The 19,172-nt window shown below is 44.6% G+C and overlaps 1 protein-coding gene across 2 annotated transcripts; it reads left to right on the plus strand.

Moving 5' to 3' along the window:
* Window positions 1-263: 263 nt before the first annotated feature.
* On the plus strand, window positions 264-19,124 carry lrrc39 (leucine rich repeat containing 39). 2 transcript variants are annotated; one of them, XM_055642375.1, is made up of 9 exons: window positions 265-414; window positions 2,021-2,176; window positions 2,263-2,368; window positions 6,301-6,457; window positions 11,217-11,353; window positions 14,688-14,833; window positions 15,767-15,919; window positions 17,190-17,323; window positions 18,986-19,124. In XM_055642375.1, exons 2-9 carry the CDS (start codon window positions 2,049-2,051, stop codon window positions 19,051-19,053), a joined length of 1,029 nt encoding a protein of 342 aa, XP_055498350.1. In that variant the 5' UTR covers window positions 265-414; window positions 2,021-2,048; the 3' UTR covers window positions 19,054-19,124. The 2 variants fall into 2 exon arrangements, with proteins under 2 accessions (XP_055498351.1, XP_055498350.1); XM_055642376.1 differs by lacking the exon at window positions 6,301-6,457 and having other exon boundaries at window positions 264-414.
* The last annotated feature ends 48 nt before the right edge of the window (window positions 19,125-19,172 follow it).

The raw sequence follows: 19,172 nt of genomic DNA on the forward strand, positions 1-19,172 counted from the left end.
CAATCTGTATCTCCTCCTTTACTCTCTCTATTGTACGAGTTTGAATTGATTTTACCTATTCTGTGTATGATATATCTGATCAGTTTGGACAGCAAAGCTTTTCACTGTACCTCATTAAATGTGACAATATTAAACACAACCTGTGGCACTAAAGTATGTGTTTGAATAAATACTAAACAGCGGAAGACGACGCAAAACGAGATCTGTGATTAGCATCCAGTGCGTAAAAAGCCGGTTCCCCGGATCAATTCTCGGTGGCCGGGCGCTCGGCCAGTTGCCGTGTCTTTGTTTGAGTCATGGGTTATATTTAGACGGGCATTGCATGTGGCCTTTGGATCACTACTACATGGAGCCGATCTAATGAGGAGCAAGCGGTTGGTTCACTGCGAGCTGCAGCCGCCGGCCGGGACACGGGTAGGGTTGTAGGTTTCATGTCACCAATTGGAGGGTTCAGACAAGGGGCACGATTAGTCGCGGATGGGAACGGCAGCGAGCGGGGGGGGGGGGGGGGGGGGGGGGCATTGGATGGGGGTGCCGGAGGGGAGGAGGGGGAGAGGGGAGAGGGGAGGGAGGAGGGGAGAGGGGGAGATGGGGGAGGGTAGAGGGGAGAGGGTAGATGGGAGAGGGGAGAGGTGAAGAGTGGAGAGGGGGAGAGGGGGAGAGAGGGGGAGAGGGGGGGGGAGGAGGGGAGAGGGCAGAGGGGAGGGGAGAGGGTAGATGGGAGAGGGGAGAGGTGAAGCAACTGGTGGAGAGGGGGAGAGGGGGAGAGGGGGGAGGGGGGGAGAGGGGAGAGTGGGAGAGGGGGAGAGGGGGAGAGGGGGAGAGGGGGAGAGGGGAGAGGGGAGAGGAGAGTGGAGAGGTGAGAAGGGAGAGGGGGAGAGGGGAGACGGGGAGGGGGGGAGAGGGGGGAGAGGGGGAGTGGAGAGGGGAGAGGGGCGGAGTGAGGAGAGAGGGACGGAGTGAGGAGGGGGGACGAGGGAAGAGGGGGACGGGGAGAGGGGAGAGGGGAGAGGGGGAGGGCAGAGAGGAGAGAGAGGGGAGGGGGAGAGGGGGAGAGGGGGAGAGGGGAGAGAGAGAGAGATAGAGAGAGAGACACAGAGAGAGAGAGAGAGAGAGAGAGAGAGAGAGAGAGAGAGGGGGAGAGGGGGGGGGGGAGGAGGGGAGGGGAGAGGGAGAGAGAGGGGGGGGGGGGGAGGAGGGGAGAGGGGGAGGGAGAGAGGGGAGAGGGGGGAGGAGAGAGGGGAGAGGGGGAGGGGAGAGAGGGGGAGAGGAGAGGGGGAGAGAGGGAGGGAGAGAGAGAATGAGAAGGAGGGGGAGGGGAGAGGGGGAGAGGGGAGGGGGAAAGAGGAGAGGGGAGAGAGAGAGAGGGGGAGAGGGGAGAGGAGAGGAGAGGGGGAGAGGGAGAGGGGGAGGGAGGGAGAGGGTAGGGGAGAAAAGAGAGAGAAGGAGGGAGAGGAGAGAGAGGGGAGGGGAGAGGGGGGAGAGGAGGGGGGAGAGAGGGAAGGGGGGAGTGGAGGGGGGGGGAGGGGGAGAGAGGGGAGAGGGTAGAGGGGAGGGGGGGAGAGGGGAGAGGGAGTGGTAGAAGAGGGGGAGAGGGGGAGAGGGAGAGGAGAGGGGAGGGGGGGAGGGAGAGGGGGGGGAGAGGGGGGGAGAGGGGGAGAGGGGGGGGAGGAGGGAGAGGGAGAGGGGGGGAGAGGGAGGAGAGAGGGAAGGGGGGGGTGAGAGGGGGGGGGGGAGGGGGAGAGGGAGGAGAGGGGGAGGGGGAGAGAGGGGAGGGAGAGGAGGGGGGGGGAGAGGGGAGGGGGGAGGGGGGGGAGAGGGGGGAGGGGGGGGAGAGGGAGAGAGGGAGAGGGGGGGGAGGGACGGAGGAGGGACGGGGGAGAGGGGACGGGGAGAGGGGGGGGGAAGCGGCGGGTCCCGCCCGGTGGTGGTGTTGGTGGTGCTTGGAGGGGCTCGGGCCGCTCCCTCTGTCTCTCACTCTCTGTGCCGCTCATTGCTCTGTGCGCTGCGCTGCCTGCAGCCTGTCCCTGCACTGAGCATCGTGAAGCATGAAGGCGTTGGCTGTGTGTGTCGGCACGGTGGGCGCAGTGAAGGCGATGTGGGAAGGAAGGATCCAACAGCGGACAGAGGAGCGAGAGAGGGAGGAGAAGCGGTCGGAGAGGAAGGCGCTGAAGGGGTGAGTGAAGGCGCCGCTGACCGCTCCGTGTCCGAGTGCCGGCAGCAGCGCTACAGCCCGATCCTCTGGTCTCTCTGTGTGTTCAGGGTGACGGTGGTGTGGCAGGAGCGGATAAACCTGGCCAGGCTGAAGGACAAGGTGGTCAATGCAGAGGGAAGAATTGTGCTAAAGATAGAGAACGAAGCTTGGAAGGTCAGTGACTCTGCTCAAAATAAAAGTAAGTGCCGAGAGGATGGGATGGGAGAGACGCGGGTGGAGACAGCACGCCAGCAGATGCTAGACGGGCCGAATAGCTCCAGTCTACGCAGTGTGCTTGAATACATTTCCACTAACAACTCAATGGGGTGGTCAAATAAACATTATAAAACAAAGGACGTTTCTTTAGGAAGATGAGGAGGAATTTCTTCAGTCAAAGGGTGGTGAATCTGTGGAATTATTTGCCACAGAAGGCTGTGGAGGCCAAATCAATGGACATTTTTCAATAATCAATGGATTATTGATTATTACGGGTGTCGGGTTATGGGGGAAAGGCAGAAGAATGGGGTTGAGTGGGAGAGATAGATCAGCCATGATTGAATGGCGGAGTAAACCTGGTGGGCCGAATGGCCTAATTCTGCTCCTTGCACATGAATTTATTAATTAATGGGATGACCTGTTAAAGTGTGGATGTGCAGAGGGATGTTGAGGTCCAAGTCCATAACTCTCCGAAACTGGTTTAGTTTAGTTGACTTTCAGTTTAGAGATACAGTGTGGGAACAGGCCATTCGGCCCACCGATTATGTACCAGCCAGCAATCACCCGTACACTAGTTCTAACCTACACACTGGGGCCAATGTACAGAAGCCAATTAACCTATAAACTTGCATGTCTTTGGCATGTGGTAGGAAACTGGAGATCCTGGAGAAAACCAACGTGGTCACAGGGAGAATGTACAAACTCCGTACAGACAGCAGCCGTAGTCAGGATCGAACTCGAGTCTTTGGCGCTGTAAGGCAGCAACTCTACCACTGGGCCACTATGCCAGACAGTGTGTCAAAGAAGGCTTATAGCATGCTTACCTTCATAGGTCGGGGCATTGAGTGTAAGAGTCAGGGTCATGATGCATCTTGATAGGACTTTGGTTCGGCTGCATACGGAGTATCGTGTGCAGTTTAGGTCACCTCATCACAGGAAGCAGGTGGAGGTTTTAAAAGGGGGCAGAGGAGGTGGTGCCGGGGATATTGGGGTTATGTGTAGGGAGATAAGAGTTGGTCTTAACATCATGTTTGGTACTGGCATTGTGGGCTCAAGGGCCTGCTCCTGTACTGTGTTGTTCTAACTTTAATCACTAGTCCCAGGCATCCAACCTTGTAGACAATCCTCCACCATAAAGGGCCTGTCCCACTAACGCGACTTTTCAGCGACTGTCTTCCAACTTCAAGCTCGAGGGCACTCGCCTGAAATACCTCCAGCTGGATCGACCGTCAGCGATGAAACCGCGAGACGGATCGACCATCTGTACACACACACACACACACACACACACACACACACACACACACACACACACACACACACACACACACACACACACACACACACACACACACACACACACATAAACACACACACACACACACACACACACACACACACACACACACACACACACACACACACACACACACACACACACACACACACACACACACACACACACACACACACACACATAAAACACATCGCAAAGGCGGGGACCAGGGAAAGCGGGGGAGTGCTGTCTGAAATTCACACCCGCGATGAACAGGAAGGTAAAAGACAGCTGGCACAGTTACGGTAAGTCCTTTAGAGAGCATGGGGTGTGGAGGGAGAGAAGGGGGAGAGAAGTAGTGGAGACACTTTTAAGAAGCCAGACAACTTTTAATAAAGTTTAGCGGGCATTTAACGTTACCGGTCGGTCTACTTACCTTTTTTTTCTCAACGAGATTTACCTTCGACTACCTTTGATTATCTACGATAGCATTACGACCTACTACGACCTACCTCGACTAAACCTACGAGTAAAGAAATATTGATATTTTCCATGGCGACCTTTTTTACTCGCGGGCATTTTTCAGCTTGCTGAAAAAAACGCCGCGACCGAGCTGAGGCCTCGAGTACACGGAGGCCACTCCCGAGCATGAAGGAGAGTTACAAAGACCTCCTAGGACCTCGTGTCGACCATGTTGCGAGTAGGAGTCGAGGGCAAAATCTTCTAAACTCGTGAATAAGGTCACTGCAATGGGACAGGCCCTTAACCCTTTATCTCCAGTTTTGGATCCAGTTTGCCAACTGTTATGTATTGCCCAGAACAATAACCACAATGGAGTAAGTAATTTAACAGTAATTTACTAATTAACTTTGAGCTTGATATATCAATGTAACACACAAAATGGCAGCAGCCTTTCACACTGAGTCCCGGACAAGTCTTGTAAAAGTCCCACACCACCATCCTCTGATTTGCTGGTGTTCCCAATCTACTGTGTACGTGTGCACCCGTGATGTTTCCGGCCGGCAGTGATGCTGGCACGCATGAACTGACACGCATGCACGCAAGATGCCGACACGCTTGCACGTAACTTAACCATTCAGGACAGTTTGCCAACCTGCCCTGAAACTTTAGACCAAGCCTTTTGAGCCAGTCTCCCACCTGGAACCTTGTCGAGTAACGCAGCAGGTCAGGCAGCATCTCAGGAGCACAGATTGGTGATGTTTCAGGTCGAGATCCACCCCTGCATCGCACCGGGCACGAGGACGAGACCCGCAGCCGTGTGTTGTGTTCCATAAATCACCAGATTCAGACACCAGTTTGATTCACTAAGTCATTTATTACACTACTGAACAAGGCACATACTCATCCCCGAATACCCACAAACACACAGCAGAGCATGCCGCAGGGTATTCCTGCTCTCGATCACCTGGCATTGTTCACGACATGGTCCAAGGCTGCTGTGCCTGACACCATCCTTTATGGCATTTCTTATCAGAGCAGACCATACCACCAAAGCTCCTATAGCGAGCAAGATAGATCACTCGACGAAAAAGACGTAGTACGGTCATGGGCAGATTCATGGGTGATTTATGGCCCCAGTTCCGTAACCGGCTTCCGTCTCCGCACCAAAGATCCTGTAGCGGAGCAAAGATACTAGTGCGGAGACGGAAGCCGGTTACGGAAACATCCTCATAAAAATAAAAGTTATTTGGTAAAAACCTTCTCCTAATTTTCAGAATTATAATTTATTAACACAAACTGTTCCCCCGCAACGTTGATTACACTGCGGGTCGGGTCGGGTCGGGTCGGGTCGGGTCGGGTTGGGTTACTGAAATGGATGAAAAAAAGGCCAACAAAAAGTTCCACTCCGTTGCGTACTAGACGTCAGCCCATTGCATTTAGCAGGAGTGATCTATCTTGCTCCGCTATAGGATCTTTGACCACCACTGCCGACACTTACCAGCCTTCCGGCCGTTCCCAAATAACTCCACTGATCCTCACCGTAAACTCGCCTGGATTCCAGGCCCTGCTCCGCAAGAATAGTGTGAAGAAGGGTCCTAATCCAAAACATCACTTATCTACGTTCTCCACCGATGCTGCCTGACCCGCTGAGTTACTCCACAACCTGGTGTCCATTTGTGTATTAACCAGCATCTGCAGTCTTTGTTTCTACTACTTGTGCAATGAGACTCCATTACTCTGTAATCCATTATTGGTTATAATGAACAATAGGGGGGTGGAAGATTGCAACCTTCACGTGGTCCGCCCTGTTTCGACTAATGCAATCAACTCGACGTGCACAAGCGGAAGATGAAATAGAACAAGTTGTCCAACAACTTTAGGCTGTGCACTCCACACGAAAGAGAAGAAGAATAGGCAATAGTGGATACTATTCCCCCCCTCTATGGTCCATTATAGCAAGGATTATTTGTAGTCCATTATGGATTTTAATCTGATGTTTTTCTCTTCCATTTGAATGGAGAGTCAGTGTGTGAAATCGTGTAGGTGCATCCCGGTGACATGTGATTCACACTTGTGATTCAACTATCCACACACCTCCATGAATTCAAAAATATTTCTCTGCTGAATGCTAATGTCTTGCTTTATTTCTCAGTCACTACCAAATGCATTACGACAAATGTCATATTTACAAGAATGGCAGATCCACAGAACTGGCCTGGAAAGCATTCCTCGATTTGTCGGAGTATTTGATAATCTGCTTGTGTTGGATCTATCCCGAAATTCAGTCAGAGAGATCCCAAAGGAAATAGGTTTGCATTTATTTTGTATGTTCTTTGGTCCGTTGTTGTGATTAAGATCCAGCCTCCTTATGCAGTAGTATATGGAGTTGTCTTGTCTAGATTATTTCACATTTCATCTTAGATTCTTAGCACAAGAACAGGACCTTAAGCCCACATGATGCCAAGGGCATCAGTTATCTACCTATATATTATACACATCCCACCATTCCTTGCACAACCATGTGCTTCCCCAAAATGTATCTGCTTCAACCACCACCTTTGGCAGTACGTTCCAGGCACTCAACACCGTCTGTGTCTGTGTCTGTGTCTGTGTCTGCGTCTGTGCCTGTGTCAAGAATAAAACAACAGAGATGACCACTTCACTTTCTGAAGGGCCCCATTCTTTCTCTACTTACTCTTCCTTTAATGCACTTATAAAATCTCTTTGTAGTCTCCTCAATATTGTTTGCTACAGCTATCTCCTGTCCCCTTTTGCCTTCCTCATTTCCTGCAGTCCCTAAACTCCTCCCTAAATGACTTGAACCCAGCTGCCTATACTTGCCCCACGTCTCCTTTTTTCCTGACCAGAGCCTGAATTTCTCTCATCATCCAGGCTTCTTTAATCCCACCTGTCTTGCCCTTCACCCGAACAGGAACATGCATGCCTTGAACTTTTGGCAACATACTTTTAAAAGTATCGCATTTTCTGGGTTCCTTTTGCCTACAAACAACCTACTCCAAATAACTTTAGCGCGTACCTGTCTAATACCAACAACAATGGCCTTGCACAATTCAGAATTGTAACTTGTGGGCCAACTCTATCCTTATCCATAACTATTTTACAGCTAATAGAACTCTGGCCGTTGCTCCAAAAGGCTTGTCCATGTATACATCATAAGTCATAGGAGCAGAATTAGGTCACTCAGCCCATCAAGTCTACTCCATCATTCAATCATGGCTGATCTATCTTTCCCTCTCAACCCCATTCTCCTGTCTTCTCCCCATAACCTTTGACAACCTTACTAACAAGAATCTCCCAATCTCTGACTTAAAAAAACCCAATGACTTGGCCTCCACAAATGTCTGTGACAATGAATTCCACATATTCACCATCCTCTGACTAAAGAAATTCCTCCTCATTTCCTTTCTAAAGGTACATCCTTTTATTCTGAGGCTCTGTCTTCTGGTCCGAGATCATCCGACTGGTGGAAGCATCCTCTCTGCATCCACTCTATCCAGGCCTTTCACTAAGTTTCAGAGGTCCCGCCTCATCCTTCTAAACACCAGTGACTACAGGCCCAGTCCCATCAAAAGCTCATCATACCTTAACCCAATTATTCTCGTAAATCTCCTCTGGACACTCTCCAACACCAGCACTTTGTTCCTTAGATATTGGGCCCAAATAGAGTCTTACCAGTGTTTTATAAAGCCTCAGCATTACATCTCTGTTTTTATATTCTAGTTCTCTCAAAATACTGTAAATGCTAACATTGCATTTGCCTTCCTTATTACCAATTCAACTTGTTAATTAACCCTTCGGGAATCTTGCACCACTGTTCCCAAGTCCCTTTGCATCTGCAATTTCTGAATCCTCTTGCCATTTAGAACATTTAGTTACTAGGTAGAATAGTAGAGCACGGGAATCTACAATGCCCGCACCAAACGTAATGACAAGTTCAACTCATCTCCTCTGCCTTGCAGGTGAAGCATATCCCTCCATTCCCTGCATATCCATGTGCCTGTCTAAAGGCCTCTTAAAGGCTGGGTGTGGTATGTGGGGTGTGTGTGTGTGGGTGGTTTTTGGGAGTGTGTGTGTGTGTGTGTGTGTATGTGTTTGTGTGTGTGTGTGAGTGTGGGTATGTATGTGTGTGTGTGTGTGGGTGTGTGTGTGTGTGTGTGTGTGTGTGTGGGTGTGTGTGTGTGTATTTCAACGTCCACCATTATTCTTTTTGAAATGGGATTTACCCTACAGCTAGTTGTGTTCTCCCAAATCCGATGCCCCTGACTATTAAAATAGCTAATTGTTCACTGGCTGAAAGTGATTTAAAGTCATTCCTAAAACTATTTTGATCTGTAGCCTAACATTACATTACAAAGGCAATCTGGAATTATTTTTCCTTTTTCTGTAGTATATGTAGTAAGTGAATTCTTGTTGATGTCATTTGCACAGTCTTCATTGGTGAGCCCAAGTATGGCTGGCAGGACCTTCCCTAGAGGCGCACATTTGTGTTCTGTGGGTTTTACGGGAAATATGTTCTGGCAGATGCTGAAGCTTTTCTGCATTCTCTGTCTATGTTGATTTGGTCCCGTTGGCTGCCTTAAACTGATGATCTGTTAGTCGACGAACACTAGTTTGCTCTGTCCTCGACACATAACCTCAGCTCTGTCGCTGCTGTGTTTGATATCATCCTTGTATTATGTTCTTGGATGTCCCTGGTTACAGACAACCTGTGCAAGAACTCTGTAAAGAAACTGGCATGGCATATGGGAGCTGTACATACAATTACATGGTGCTAACAACGATGCTGGTTTGGGTTGAGACTCTCCTTCAGACTGATTGTAGCGGGAGAGAAGAAAGCTGGAAACGGGGAGAGGCAGGAAAAAACTGCACCATCTGGATCATGGCCGCGATGTTGACCAGGACAGCCTTGCCCAGAACTTCAAGCTTCTCACCCTGTTCCACCACGTGCTGCATATGAGTGACCGCAGCATTCTTGTGTGGAAATATTCTATGTGTTCTGTAAAGCTTCCAAGTCTCATGTTCATGTAAAAGGCTTGTGAGTAGAACTGCTTTGGACACATGATCTTGGTTGACACTCAATGCCCTGATTAATAAAGGCAAGCATATGCCTTCTTTACCACTTTTTTTACTTGTGTTGCTGCTTCCAGGTAGCTGTGGTCTTGGACCCCAAGATCCCTCTGTATATCATTGTTGTTCAGGGTCCTGCCATTAACTATACACCTGCCCCCTACATTTCATCTCCTGGAGTGCAACACCACTCACTTGCCTGGATTAAACTCAGCTGCTATTTCCCTGCCCATATCTGTAACTGATCCCGCTGTATCCTTTAACAGCCTTCATCACTGTCTGCAGCACCACCGATTTTTGTGTCGACTGTAAAGTTATCACCAACCTACTATCCACATTTGTGTATATATCAAACAACAGCAGTCCCAGCACAGATCCGCATGGGAAACCACTTGTCGTAATCACATTACAAGTCAAAACCTTTACTGTCATCATTTGCTTAAAATATTTGAATATTTCTTAATGTAGAAATAATTTTATTTAGCTGACATATTTAACTGAGGATCAGTTGCTGAATTAATGTGCCATTGATGTTAATTGTTTGTTAAATCCTTTGTACTGTCTTGATGTTGTTAAAGGTATTATAAAAATGTAAGTCTTGTCAATTTACAATGTTTTTAGGTTACATGCTGTTTTAAATCAAAGGATATGTCACGATGTTTTGTGTATGAAACCTTGCAATAATTTCAAGTCAAGTCATGTTTATTTGTCACATACACATACGAGATGTGCAGTGAAATGAAAGTGGCAATGCTCGCGGACTTTTGTGCAAAAGACAAACAACCAAACAAACTATAAACACAATCATAACACACGTATTCTTTTACATAATAAATAATGGAAGGAAAAATGTTCAGTAGAGTTAGTCCCTGGTGAGATAGGCATTTACAGTCTGAATGGCCTCTGGGAAGAAACTCCTTCTCAACCTCTCCGTTCTCACCGTATGGCAACGGAGGCGTTTGCTCCTGCTCGGTGCCTCAGGTCAGCTGATCAGCTGCTCCTTGAGGTACCAAGGTCTAAGCGGAAGCTCAGAGGGGATAGAGCCTTTTCTGTTGCTGCTCCGGCACTCTGGAACACTTTGCCGTTGCACATCAGACAGGCCCCCTCACTGTCCATCTTCAAATCCACCCTAAAAACTCATTTTTATTCTCTGGCTTTCGACACTGGCTGAGACATTGCTCCTGTTTTTAGTGCTTTTAATGTCTTTTAATTTTTACTGTTTTATAGTCCTTTGTTTTACGGTTTTTAATGGTTTGTAATAACTTCTTGTCCATGAGTTCTCATGTACAGCACTTTGTGGCAACTGCAGTTGTTTAAAGTGCTTTATAAATAAAGTTATTATTATTATTATTACCGTAGCAGCTGGAACAGTCCGTTGCAGGGGTGGAAGGGGTCTCTCATGATATTGTTGGCTCTGGAGTTGCACCTCCTGATGTATAGTTCCTGCAGGGGGGCAAGTGATGTTCCCATAGTGCGTTCGGGCCGAACTCACTACACTCTGCAGAGCCTTCTTGTCCTTGGCAGAGCAATTCCCAAACCAGATGGTAATGTTCCCGGACAAGATGCTTTCCACCGCCGCTGCGTAGAAGCACTGGAGGATCCTCGGAGACACTCTGAATTTCATAAATTGCCTGAGGTGGTAAAGGCGCTGCCTTGCCTTACTCACGAGTGCTGAGGCGTGTGATGCCCATGTCACCAGACTCCCAGATATTTAAAACAGTTCACCCTATCCACAGGATCCCCATTTATCCTGATGGAGTGTACGTCCTCGGATGATGTGCCCTCCTAAAGTCCATGATCAGCTCCTTTGTTTTTTTGATGTTCAAGAGGAGATGTTCAATTTGCATGCCATTCAAAGTTTAGCTAAGGACTTAAATGTCCTTTTGTCGCATCTGAGCAAATGCCTTCAGCGATTTCTTCTGACTGGCAATGTAATGATGAAGAATAATGGTGGCAGACCATTGCTCTCTTCCCTTGCAGGACAACTGACCAAACTGCAGGAGCTCTATGTCAGCTACAACAGACTGCAGCAAATTCCGCATGAGCTTGCTGGCTGCAAAAACCTGGAGAAACTGGATTTAGCTGTAAACAGAGATCTCTGCGATCTACCTGAACAGGCAAGTGCTTGTTGATTTATTCATTCCCTTGTATTGGGAAAATAATCTTGTATATCACATATTAGGGTATATAATATATTGGGGTAATATAGTGCCAATATAGTTTATGTTTAGCTGAGAGATACAGCACAGAACCAGGCCCTTCAGCCCATCAAGTCCGTGCCGACTGGCTGGATTGTAAACTGCCCAAGCGAAGTATAGGGTGCTGTTCCTCCAATTTGTGTTTGGCCTCACTCTGACAATGGAGGAGGCCCAGGACAGAGAGGTCAGTGTGGGAAGGAGAGTTGAAGTGTTTGGCAACCGGGAGATCGCTCAGGCTAAGGCGGACTGAGTGAAGGTGCTCAACAAAACGATCACTGAGTCTGCATTTGGTCTCACCGATATATAGGTGTTCAACAGCGGACACTGGTGATTAGGCTGGAGGGAAATTGATGTTGGAATACACAAGTCTTTTACCCAGAGGAGGAGAATCAAGACGCAGAGGACATGGGTTTAAGGTGAGAGGAGAAAGATTTAATAGGAACCTGAGGGGCATCTTTTTCACTTGGAGGGTGTTGGGTATATGGAACAAGATGCCAGAGGAGGTAATTACACAGGTACTACAACAGCATTTAAAAGCCACTTCGAGAGATACATGAGTAGGAAGGGATTAGACGGATATGAGCCAAACGTGGACACATTGGACTAACTTAGATGGAGTATCTTGGTCTTCATGGATGAGTTGGGCTGAATGACCTGTTCCCACGCTGTAGACTATGATCATGACTATGACTAAGAAGCAAGTTGTATCGGATGCATGATCGTGACTCCCTTCTGGAGAGGCGGCACAAATGGGTTTTGCTGCTGTTTGGTCTGATATAAATGCATTAACATACTAAAAGATAGTTCTAAATTTATATTAAAAAAAATAAATAAAAAGTACTGGAACTATACAGCGGATGCCAAATAATGAAAGGTAGGATGGTGTTGATTGGAAATGTTAACACAAACTTATTTGTTTTTTAGTTCAGAATTTCTATAATCTCGTTTTTGCTCTTTTTAAAAATATATATTTTTTAACATATATACTATAGGTATTCACTATTTCTTGTTGCTCTTGAGAAGGACCTGGTGATCTTCTGTATTAAGCTGTTGCAGTCCTGTTGTTGGGTGAGATCTTCCAGGATTTAGATTCAGTGGCAGTAATATAGAAATATAGAAAATAGGCGCAGGAGTAGGCCATTCAGCCCCTTGAACCAGCACCACCATTCAATATGATCATGGCTGATCATCCAAAATCAGTACCCTGTTCCTGCTTTGTCCCCATATCCATTGATTCCGTTAGCCCTAAGAGCTATATTTCTAAGTCAGGCTGGTTCACAACATTAAAGGGAACTTGAAGATGGCAACATTCCCATTGACTGCGGTCCTTGATCTAAGGATGGGACCATGCAGTTGGGAGTATCTTAGGGAAGTAATTACTATATTATAGGAGGAAAAACACTGCGGCAACTGCAACAGAGATAGTGGGAATAACTATTTATGGAGTGCGTGAGTTTTAGTTTTAGAGATAGTGTGGAAACAGACCCTTCGGCCCACCAACTAATGATTCCCTGTACACTAGTTCTATTCTACAACTATGGACAATTTCCAGAAGCCAATTAGCCTACAAACCCTTTGGAATGTGGAAGGGAACCAGAGCACTCGGAGAAAACCCACACAGTCACAGGGAGAACATACAAACTCCGTAGACAGTATCCGTAGTCGGGATCAAATCCGGGTGTCTGGTGCTGTAAGGCAGCAACTCTACTGCTGCACCAATCTAAGTTGTTAGAGGTGCACACATCGAGACAAGTGAGGGAGTATTCTGTCACATTGTTGGATAGTGGAAAGCCTTTGTGTGTTTGGAGTATTCTGGTCAATGATGACTTCTAGATAGTTGAATGTCAAGGATAGGGTTTGGCTGGCACTATTATGACATGATTGGAGTGAACTTGAGGATGAGTAGACTTTCAGAGATTGAATGCATTTCAATGTCATTTTTGATCAAAGTGTTACATTTTACAGTATGTAAGGAACACGCATCTGTTTCCTCTGCACTCTTTTGTATATTTGTCTATACATTCTGTAAATGTAGTCTGCGGAATGATTTTTTTCCATGAAGGTAGGCACAAAATGCGAGAGTAACTCAATGGGAGCATCTGTGGAGAGAAGGAATGGGTGACGTTTCGGATCAAGACCCGTTTTCAGACTTGATTCTTCAGATGTGACCTTTTCCACATCAGCTCTTGTTTTAGTTTGAGAAGTTCTATATAAACTATTTGACAGCTTAAGATATTGGTTTAAAAAGATAAAATTTGTGCACAAACTTTGAAAATGTGCACACCTTAGCATGATGTGGTCACATTATTGCTTGGATCGTGGGCTCAATTCACATTATGGAAGTTGCGTTAAATGTAGCGCAAGGAATGAGCCCAAAAACAGTTTGGTCATGATGATGAAGCCGAATTTTAGTTAAAAATATTAAATTGGTTTCTGGGCTAGCTTACAGCTTATATTTAGTGTCAAGTTAGGCTTGCCTTAGGTTGTGGGTGTGGGAGATAATAAATCCTATAACATTGTCTCCCAAGTGACAGGCAGAAAGAGAAGCAGCTAGAGAAGATATCTTTGAAGTAGAGATCAAATGACCAATGTTTATGGGGGAGGAGGTGATAGAGGAAGAGAGACATAGGTGGTCACATCTTTGTAAACAGATGGTCTATGTTTATGAGGGACCAAGTGACAAAGAAGATATACGATGTTTTTAGTATATCTTGTACCATGTAAAAAAAAGGTTTGATGTGATGCATTCTGTGGAAACCTTTTCCAGTACTTCTGACCATGACTAATGTCTGTGGAATGTGATAAGGGGACAAAAAACCTATTTAAAGCAATGTAATTCTGTTGTTCAGGGAAGAGGACTGGGGACAGTTGAGTGTCTACATTGGTCACTTAGCTGGAATCCTCGCTCCCTTCCATCGGCCGATGTTAAGTAAAGTTTTGAACTGGTCTACCAAACCGTTTGTGTGGTGTCTGTTTATTAAGAAGCGAACCTGGTTTAGTAGTTAAGATAAGTAGCTTTTTCAATGATCCAATCCATCCACGGTGTCTTTAACGTGAATATTACCATTGGCACCCATTCCAGCCTCCATTTTATTTTAGTTCCATCAGCAATGGCTCACTTGGAAACTTAGATACAGATAATAATACACAGGTAATGTTTTGTTAATGTTAGGTAAGAAATATTTTTAGCAATTATTGAGTACGAATGTGTGAGATTGATTTTTTTTTGTGTGAATGTCTTTCACTTGCTTAGCTGTCCCAATTGCAAAGGCTTTACCACCTCGACTTGTCCATGAACCGGTTCACTTGCATCCCATTGGCAGTTACGAACATGCCTGCCCTGGAATGGCTAGATATGGGCAGCAACAAACTTCAAGAGCTTCCGGATGACATGGCTAGGTAACCAGCAGAATCTTGAATAAGCCAGTTTCTCAATTTGTGCTCTTACAAAGATTTAACATTGAAATGACCTAGAATTCTGATTTCACAATTACATTCAATAACAATTATTGCAGTTTACTTTGCAGATCATTCCGTTATTTCTACTAATGTGGTGAACAAATCTTTTCTATTTTTATTTTATCTTTTACATGCTCAGTACATACACTATTGTGCCAGCTAAACCCACCTCCTAAAACAAATTTCCTCCTCTGGATATGATTAACCAAAGCAAAACCAAAGTTTTGCAGAACCAAACTTATTTTATCTTTCTTCTTCTATCCAGCTTTGTGGTTGTTAAACAACCTTAATAAAGACAGGGGACTGGTAGATCCACGGTGCCACTTCACTTGTCTCCAGTTGAAATATCTTAACGGAGCCATAAGATTTACAAATAAGGCACAGGAATCAGTAAAAAAACAATTCCAATTTCTTTTTTTTGGGAACTTATCAGAATTTTCACTGTTAGCAATTTTAGTTTTTTTTTTTGTGAATACCAAGGACATAATAAGCTGTAGAGCTGAATTCAATATAGAATAGCAAATTAAACTGTAATATAGGCCAAATAAAAGCTGCAAAGGTTGAATATCTGAAAAAGAAATCTAAAAATGCTGGAAATACTCAGCAGGTCAAGCAATATTGCTAGCAAGTGAAACTGGTTTGATGTTTTAAGTTGATGTATCAAAACCTCTGACATTTGTACTAACTGTACAAATCAACAGCAGAGCCTAAATACACTGTATAATAATTACATGAATAAATTACAGTATGTGAGTGCGTGCCAGGTAAACATTTACAAATAATCTACATACAAAGCTGTGTGGACAAAATTTCTACAGGTTGAAATCTACGTTATGTATTTACTAAAAAGCTGTTATATTTCTCCACTGAAAGAATGGAGAAACTGCACACTATTTGGCTACAGAGGAATGGAATCACCCACTTGCCAGAGACCATCAGTAAATTGAAAAATCTCAGCACTCTGGTTCTAACAAGCAACAAGCTGCAGAAAATCCCAGTTTGTATGGAAGAAATGATCAATTTGAGGTAAAGTACTGGAAACTATTTGCTCCATATGCTTTCAGTGACTCCTGTTTGCATATTCAGTTTAACAGGGGGGGGGGATACTGACTGACTGAGAACAGAAGCAGGAGATCAAACCCGTAGGTTCATCACACGTACATTCATAACATTTGAATTACGGGAACTTCAAATGATCACGCATATTTGTAAAATGTATTTTTTCCTAACAAATTTCAAAAGATTCAAGTTGGTGATTTCCTCTTCTTACATTACCTTGTATGAATAGCATTTTTCCTTTTCCTGCATTGTTGAAAACAGTAATCATAGTCATACAGCACAGAGACAGGTCCTTTGGCTCAACTTGCCTATGCCAACCAAGATGCCACATCTATACTAGTCCCACCTGCCTGCGTTTGGCCCACATCCTTCTAAACCTCTCCTATCTAAGTACCTGTCCAAATGTTTTTTTAAATGTTGATATAGTACCTGCCTCAACTCTCTCCTTGGGCAGTTCGTTCCATATACTCACCTCCCTCTGTGTGGCAAAAGGTCACCCTTCAGGTTCCTACTAAATTTCCCCCTCACCTTTAAATCTATGCCCTCATGTTCTTGATTCCTGGTCTGGGTAAAAGACTCTGTGCATTATGATATTGGGGTTTTCTTTATTATCCAAGTCTCACCTGCAAGTGCCATTAATGGGCTATTTATTTGTTATTATTAACCTGCATTGTTAAATATTATTGAGTTAAAATGTCCCTTGCAAACTTTCCCAATTCCCTTTCGCATTTTAACTTTTTTGCACCACTCTTCTTAGCAGCATGACCATTTTCCTGCACTTGTACGCTCTTTCCTTTTGAGTTTAATATCATGGATTGTTCAACAAGTGGAGGCTTTTCCATTTGGAGATATAGATTTTGTAGTTTTATTCCATACACTAGTGCTGGCAGTCCCATTTCCTTTGGAAACTAAGGTATTGGTTACCCACTTCGAATGGCTCAGCTGAAAGATGATCTCCAAATAATGCTTTCAAGAATACTTGACCCCAAGTAATCATTTTAGTTGCAGTATTCCCACCTACGAGTGAGGTTTCAGTTTTGACAAACTCCCATCATCCTTGATAAGGGAAAATTAGGAGTCATCTAAGAAAACTGGAATGCCATTTGAAGTAGATGTTCATGTTCTCAAATCTTAGATGTGCCTCTTTTGGAGTATTAATCTCATTCATATTTAAAAGATCATGCTGAGCAAATTAAAAATGTCTTTATCACCGCACTGATATCAATGTATTTGAAAGGTTTGTGAATCTGAGGGACAATCCACTTCAGCTAAAAGTTACACTATCCGAGTGTGCAAGCCCAGAGGAAGAGGAAGACCGTGAATTATTTGGGATAGAATATATGCAAGCCTACATACAGGAATTAAAAAACAGTGAGTGAAAGGATATCTTCGTTTCAATTTAGATTTGTTTTGCACAATTTAAAATGTGATTTCATTAAAAATTTCAGTCTGCTTGAGCAAAACATTTGAAAATTGAATGTAAATTAGACATCAAATGTTAATAGGCATTACTGCATGTATTATATAGAAAGTTACTCTGCACGTGCTAAAATTCTATTAAACTCTAAATGAATAAAACGGCAAAAGGCAGGAATATGCAGCTTAATGAATCAGAGGGAACTCGGGAGACTAACCAGAAATGGAGTGTGTTTGTCTTTGAAATGGCAAATACTTCATTATTAACATAATCTGTACACTTTCTCTGGGTACCTCATCCATATTAGGAGGGTGCATGAAATGACCTAATATGTAAATTACTGCTAATCTTAGAATCCTATTTAGAGATATTGTTATTATTATTGTAACAGACTATATGGCATTACATTGATCAATATACATTTATTTTGTGGGATTCTTAAATACGTAGTATTCCAACGTGTCCTCCTTTCAGTCGGCTAGTTATTATTCATCTCTTTCCTTCATTCGTATGCCACAATTATCTGAAGGACATTGGTTCAGTAATATTTCAGCATATTGACTTGGTCCTTCACGTTCTGTATGTTTAATATGAAGGGTATATATAATTGAATACGACTCGATCAGTGGTAACAGGCACTGGATACATTTTCAGGCTCTACTGGAGAATGGAAGATTTTCTAAATATTGTCCAAGTTTGTTTGTATTGAGAAGATATAAAGTTGTTGTACCAGAAGTTCTTGAGTGTCAAGAAAAGTGTGTTAGATGAGTAAAGCTTGGTAAGCGAAGTTTCATGTGATGGCCCAATGTGGCAAAATTACAGCATTGTCACTTTCCCCAGAGTGAACAGAGGATGTAATGCAGGTCATAGTGGGCACAAGTGTAGCGTGTGGAAGTTTGGATGCCTCTGGCAAAGGTTGATTGAGGTCAAGATGTGGGTGGTTGGAGTTGTAGGATATGAAGGTTTGGCCAGGCTAGGATGCCTGAGGGCCTAAGGAAGAGTTTTAGGATACTGTCTCAGACTACCTGTAGCTACTTCCAAGCTGCAGGCTTTGTGGGGAAGTAGGCAATGTGCCATTTAGGAACCACACTTACACAGACTGTTCAGGCAATACATCCAAACACTCGACCGAGTGTCACTTATGTACAGTTCAGTATTCTTTGGGCAATTGTGGCATATGAATGAAAGTTAGAGATGCACAGTAACTCTCCCAAAGTAAAAGAAGGACATGTGGAAATACAACACATTTAAGCATTTTGTCAATAAAATAGATTTATACTACTGGATACAATGCCACATGGACTATTGGGATAATAACAATCATTCTCTCTAAACAATATTGGTGTAGAACTACTGGTTGCTGCAACTTGCAATTATTCTTGTCATTGATAAATAGTTTGATTTGTGGAAAATCACAAGACCATGATTTTATGTCAACTTACAGCCTGTAAAAACTTCACTGTGGAAAATATAATCTCCACAATTCATAGAAAATTGTAGCAAAACTATAACTGTTTGGAAAACACAAGTTGGTGCCTACTTTGCATAGCCAAGACAGGAATTATCTATTGTATTCATAAAATGCACATTACTACCAAGGTTTCCTTGTCTTTCAGGCAATACTCAAACTTGTACCTCAGTACTGTCAGTTCCAATTGAAGGTGAAATCTCCAATCAAATCTAGATATCACAGTCATGAAACAAATGCTGGATTAAAATAAAATGCAAAGCTACGTTTATTTATGTAAAATTGGCTGGATTCTTTGAAATTGTGAAATTATGACCTGCAGGAACTTTGCTGGT

This window comes from Leucoraja erinacea, chromosome 10 (assembly GCF_028641065.1).
Source record: "Leucoraja erinacea ecotype New England chromosome 10, Leri_hhj_1, whole genome shotgun sequence".
Lineage (NCBI taxonomy): Eukaryota > Metazoa > Chordata > Chondrichthyes > Rajiformes > Rajidae > Leucoraja > Leucoraja erinaceus.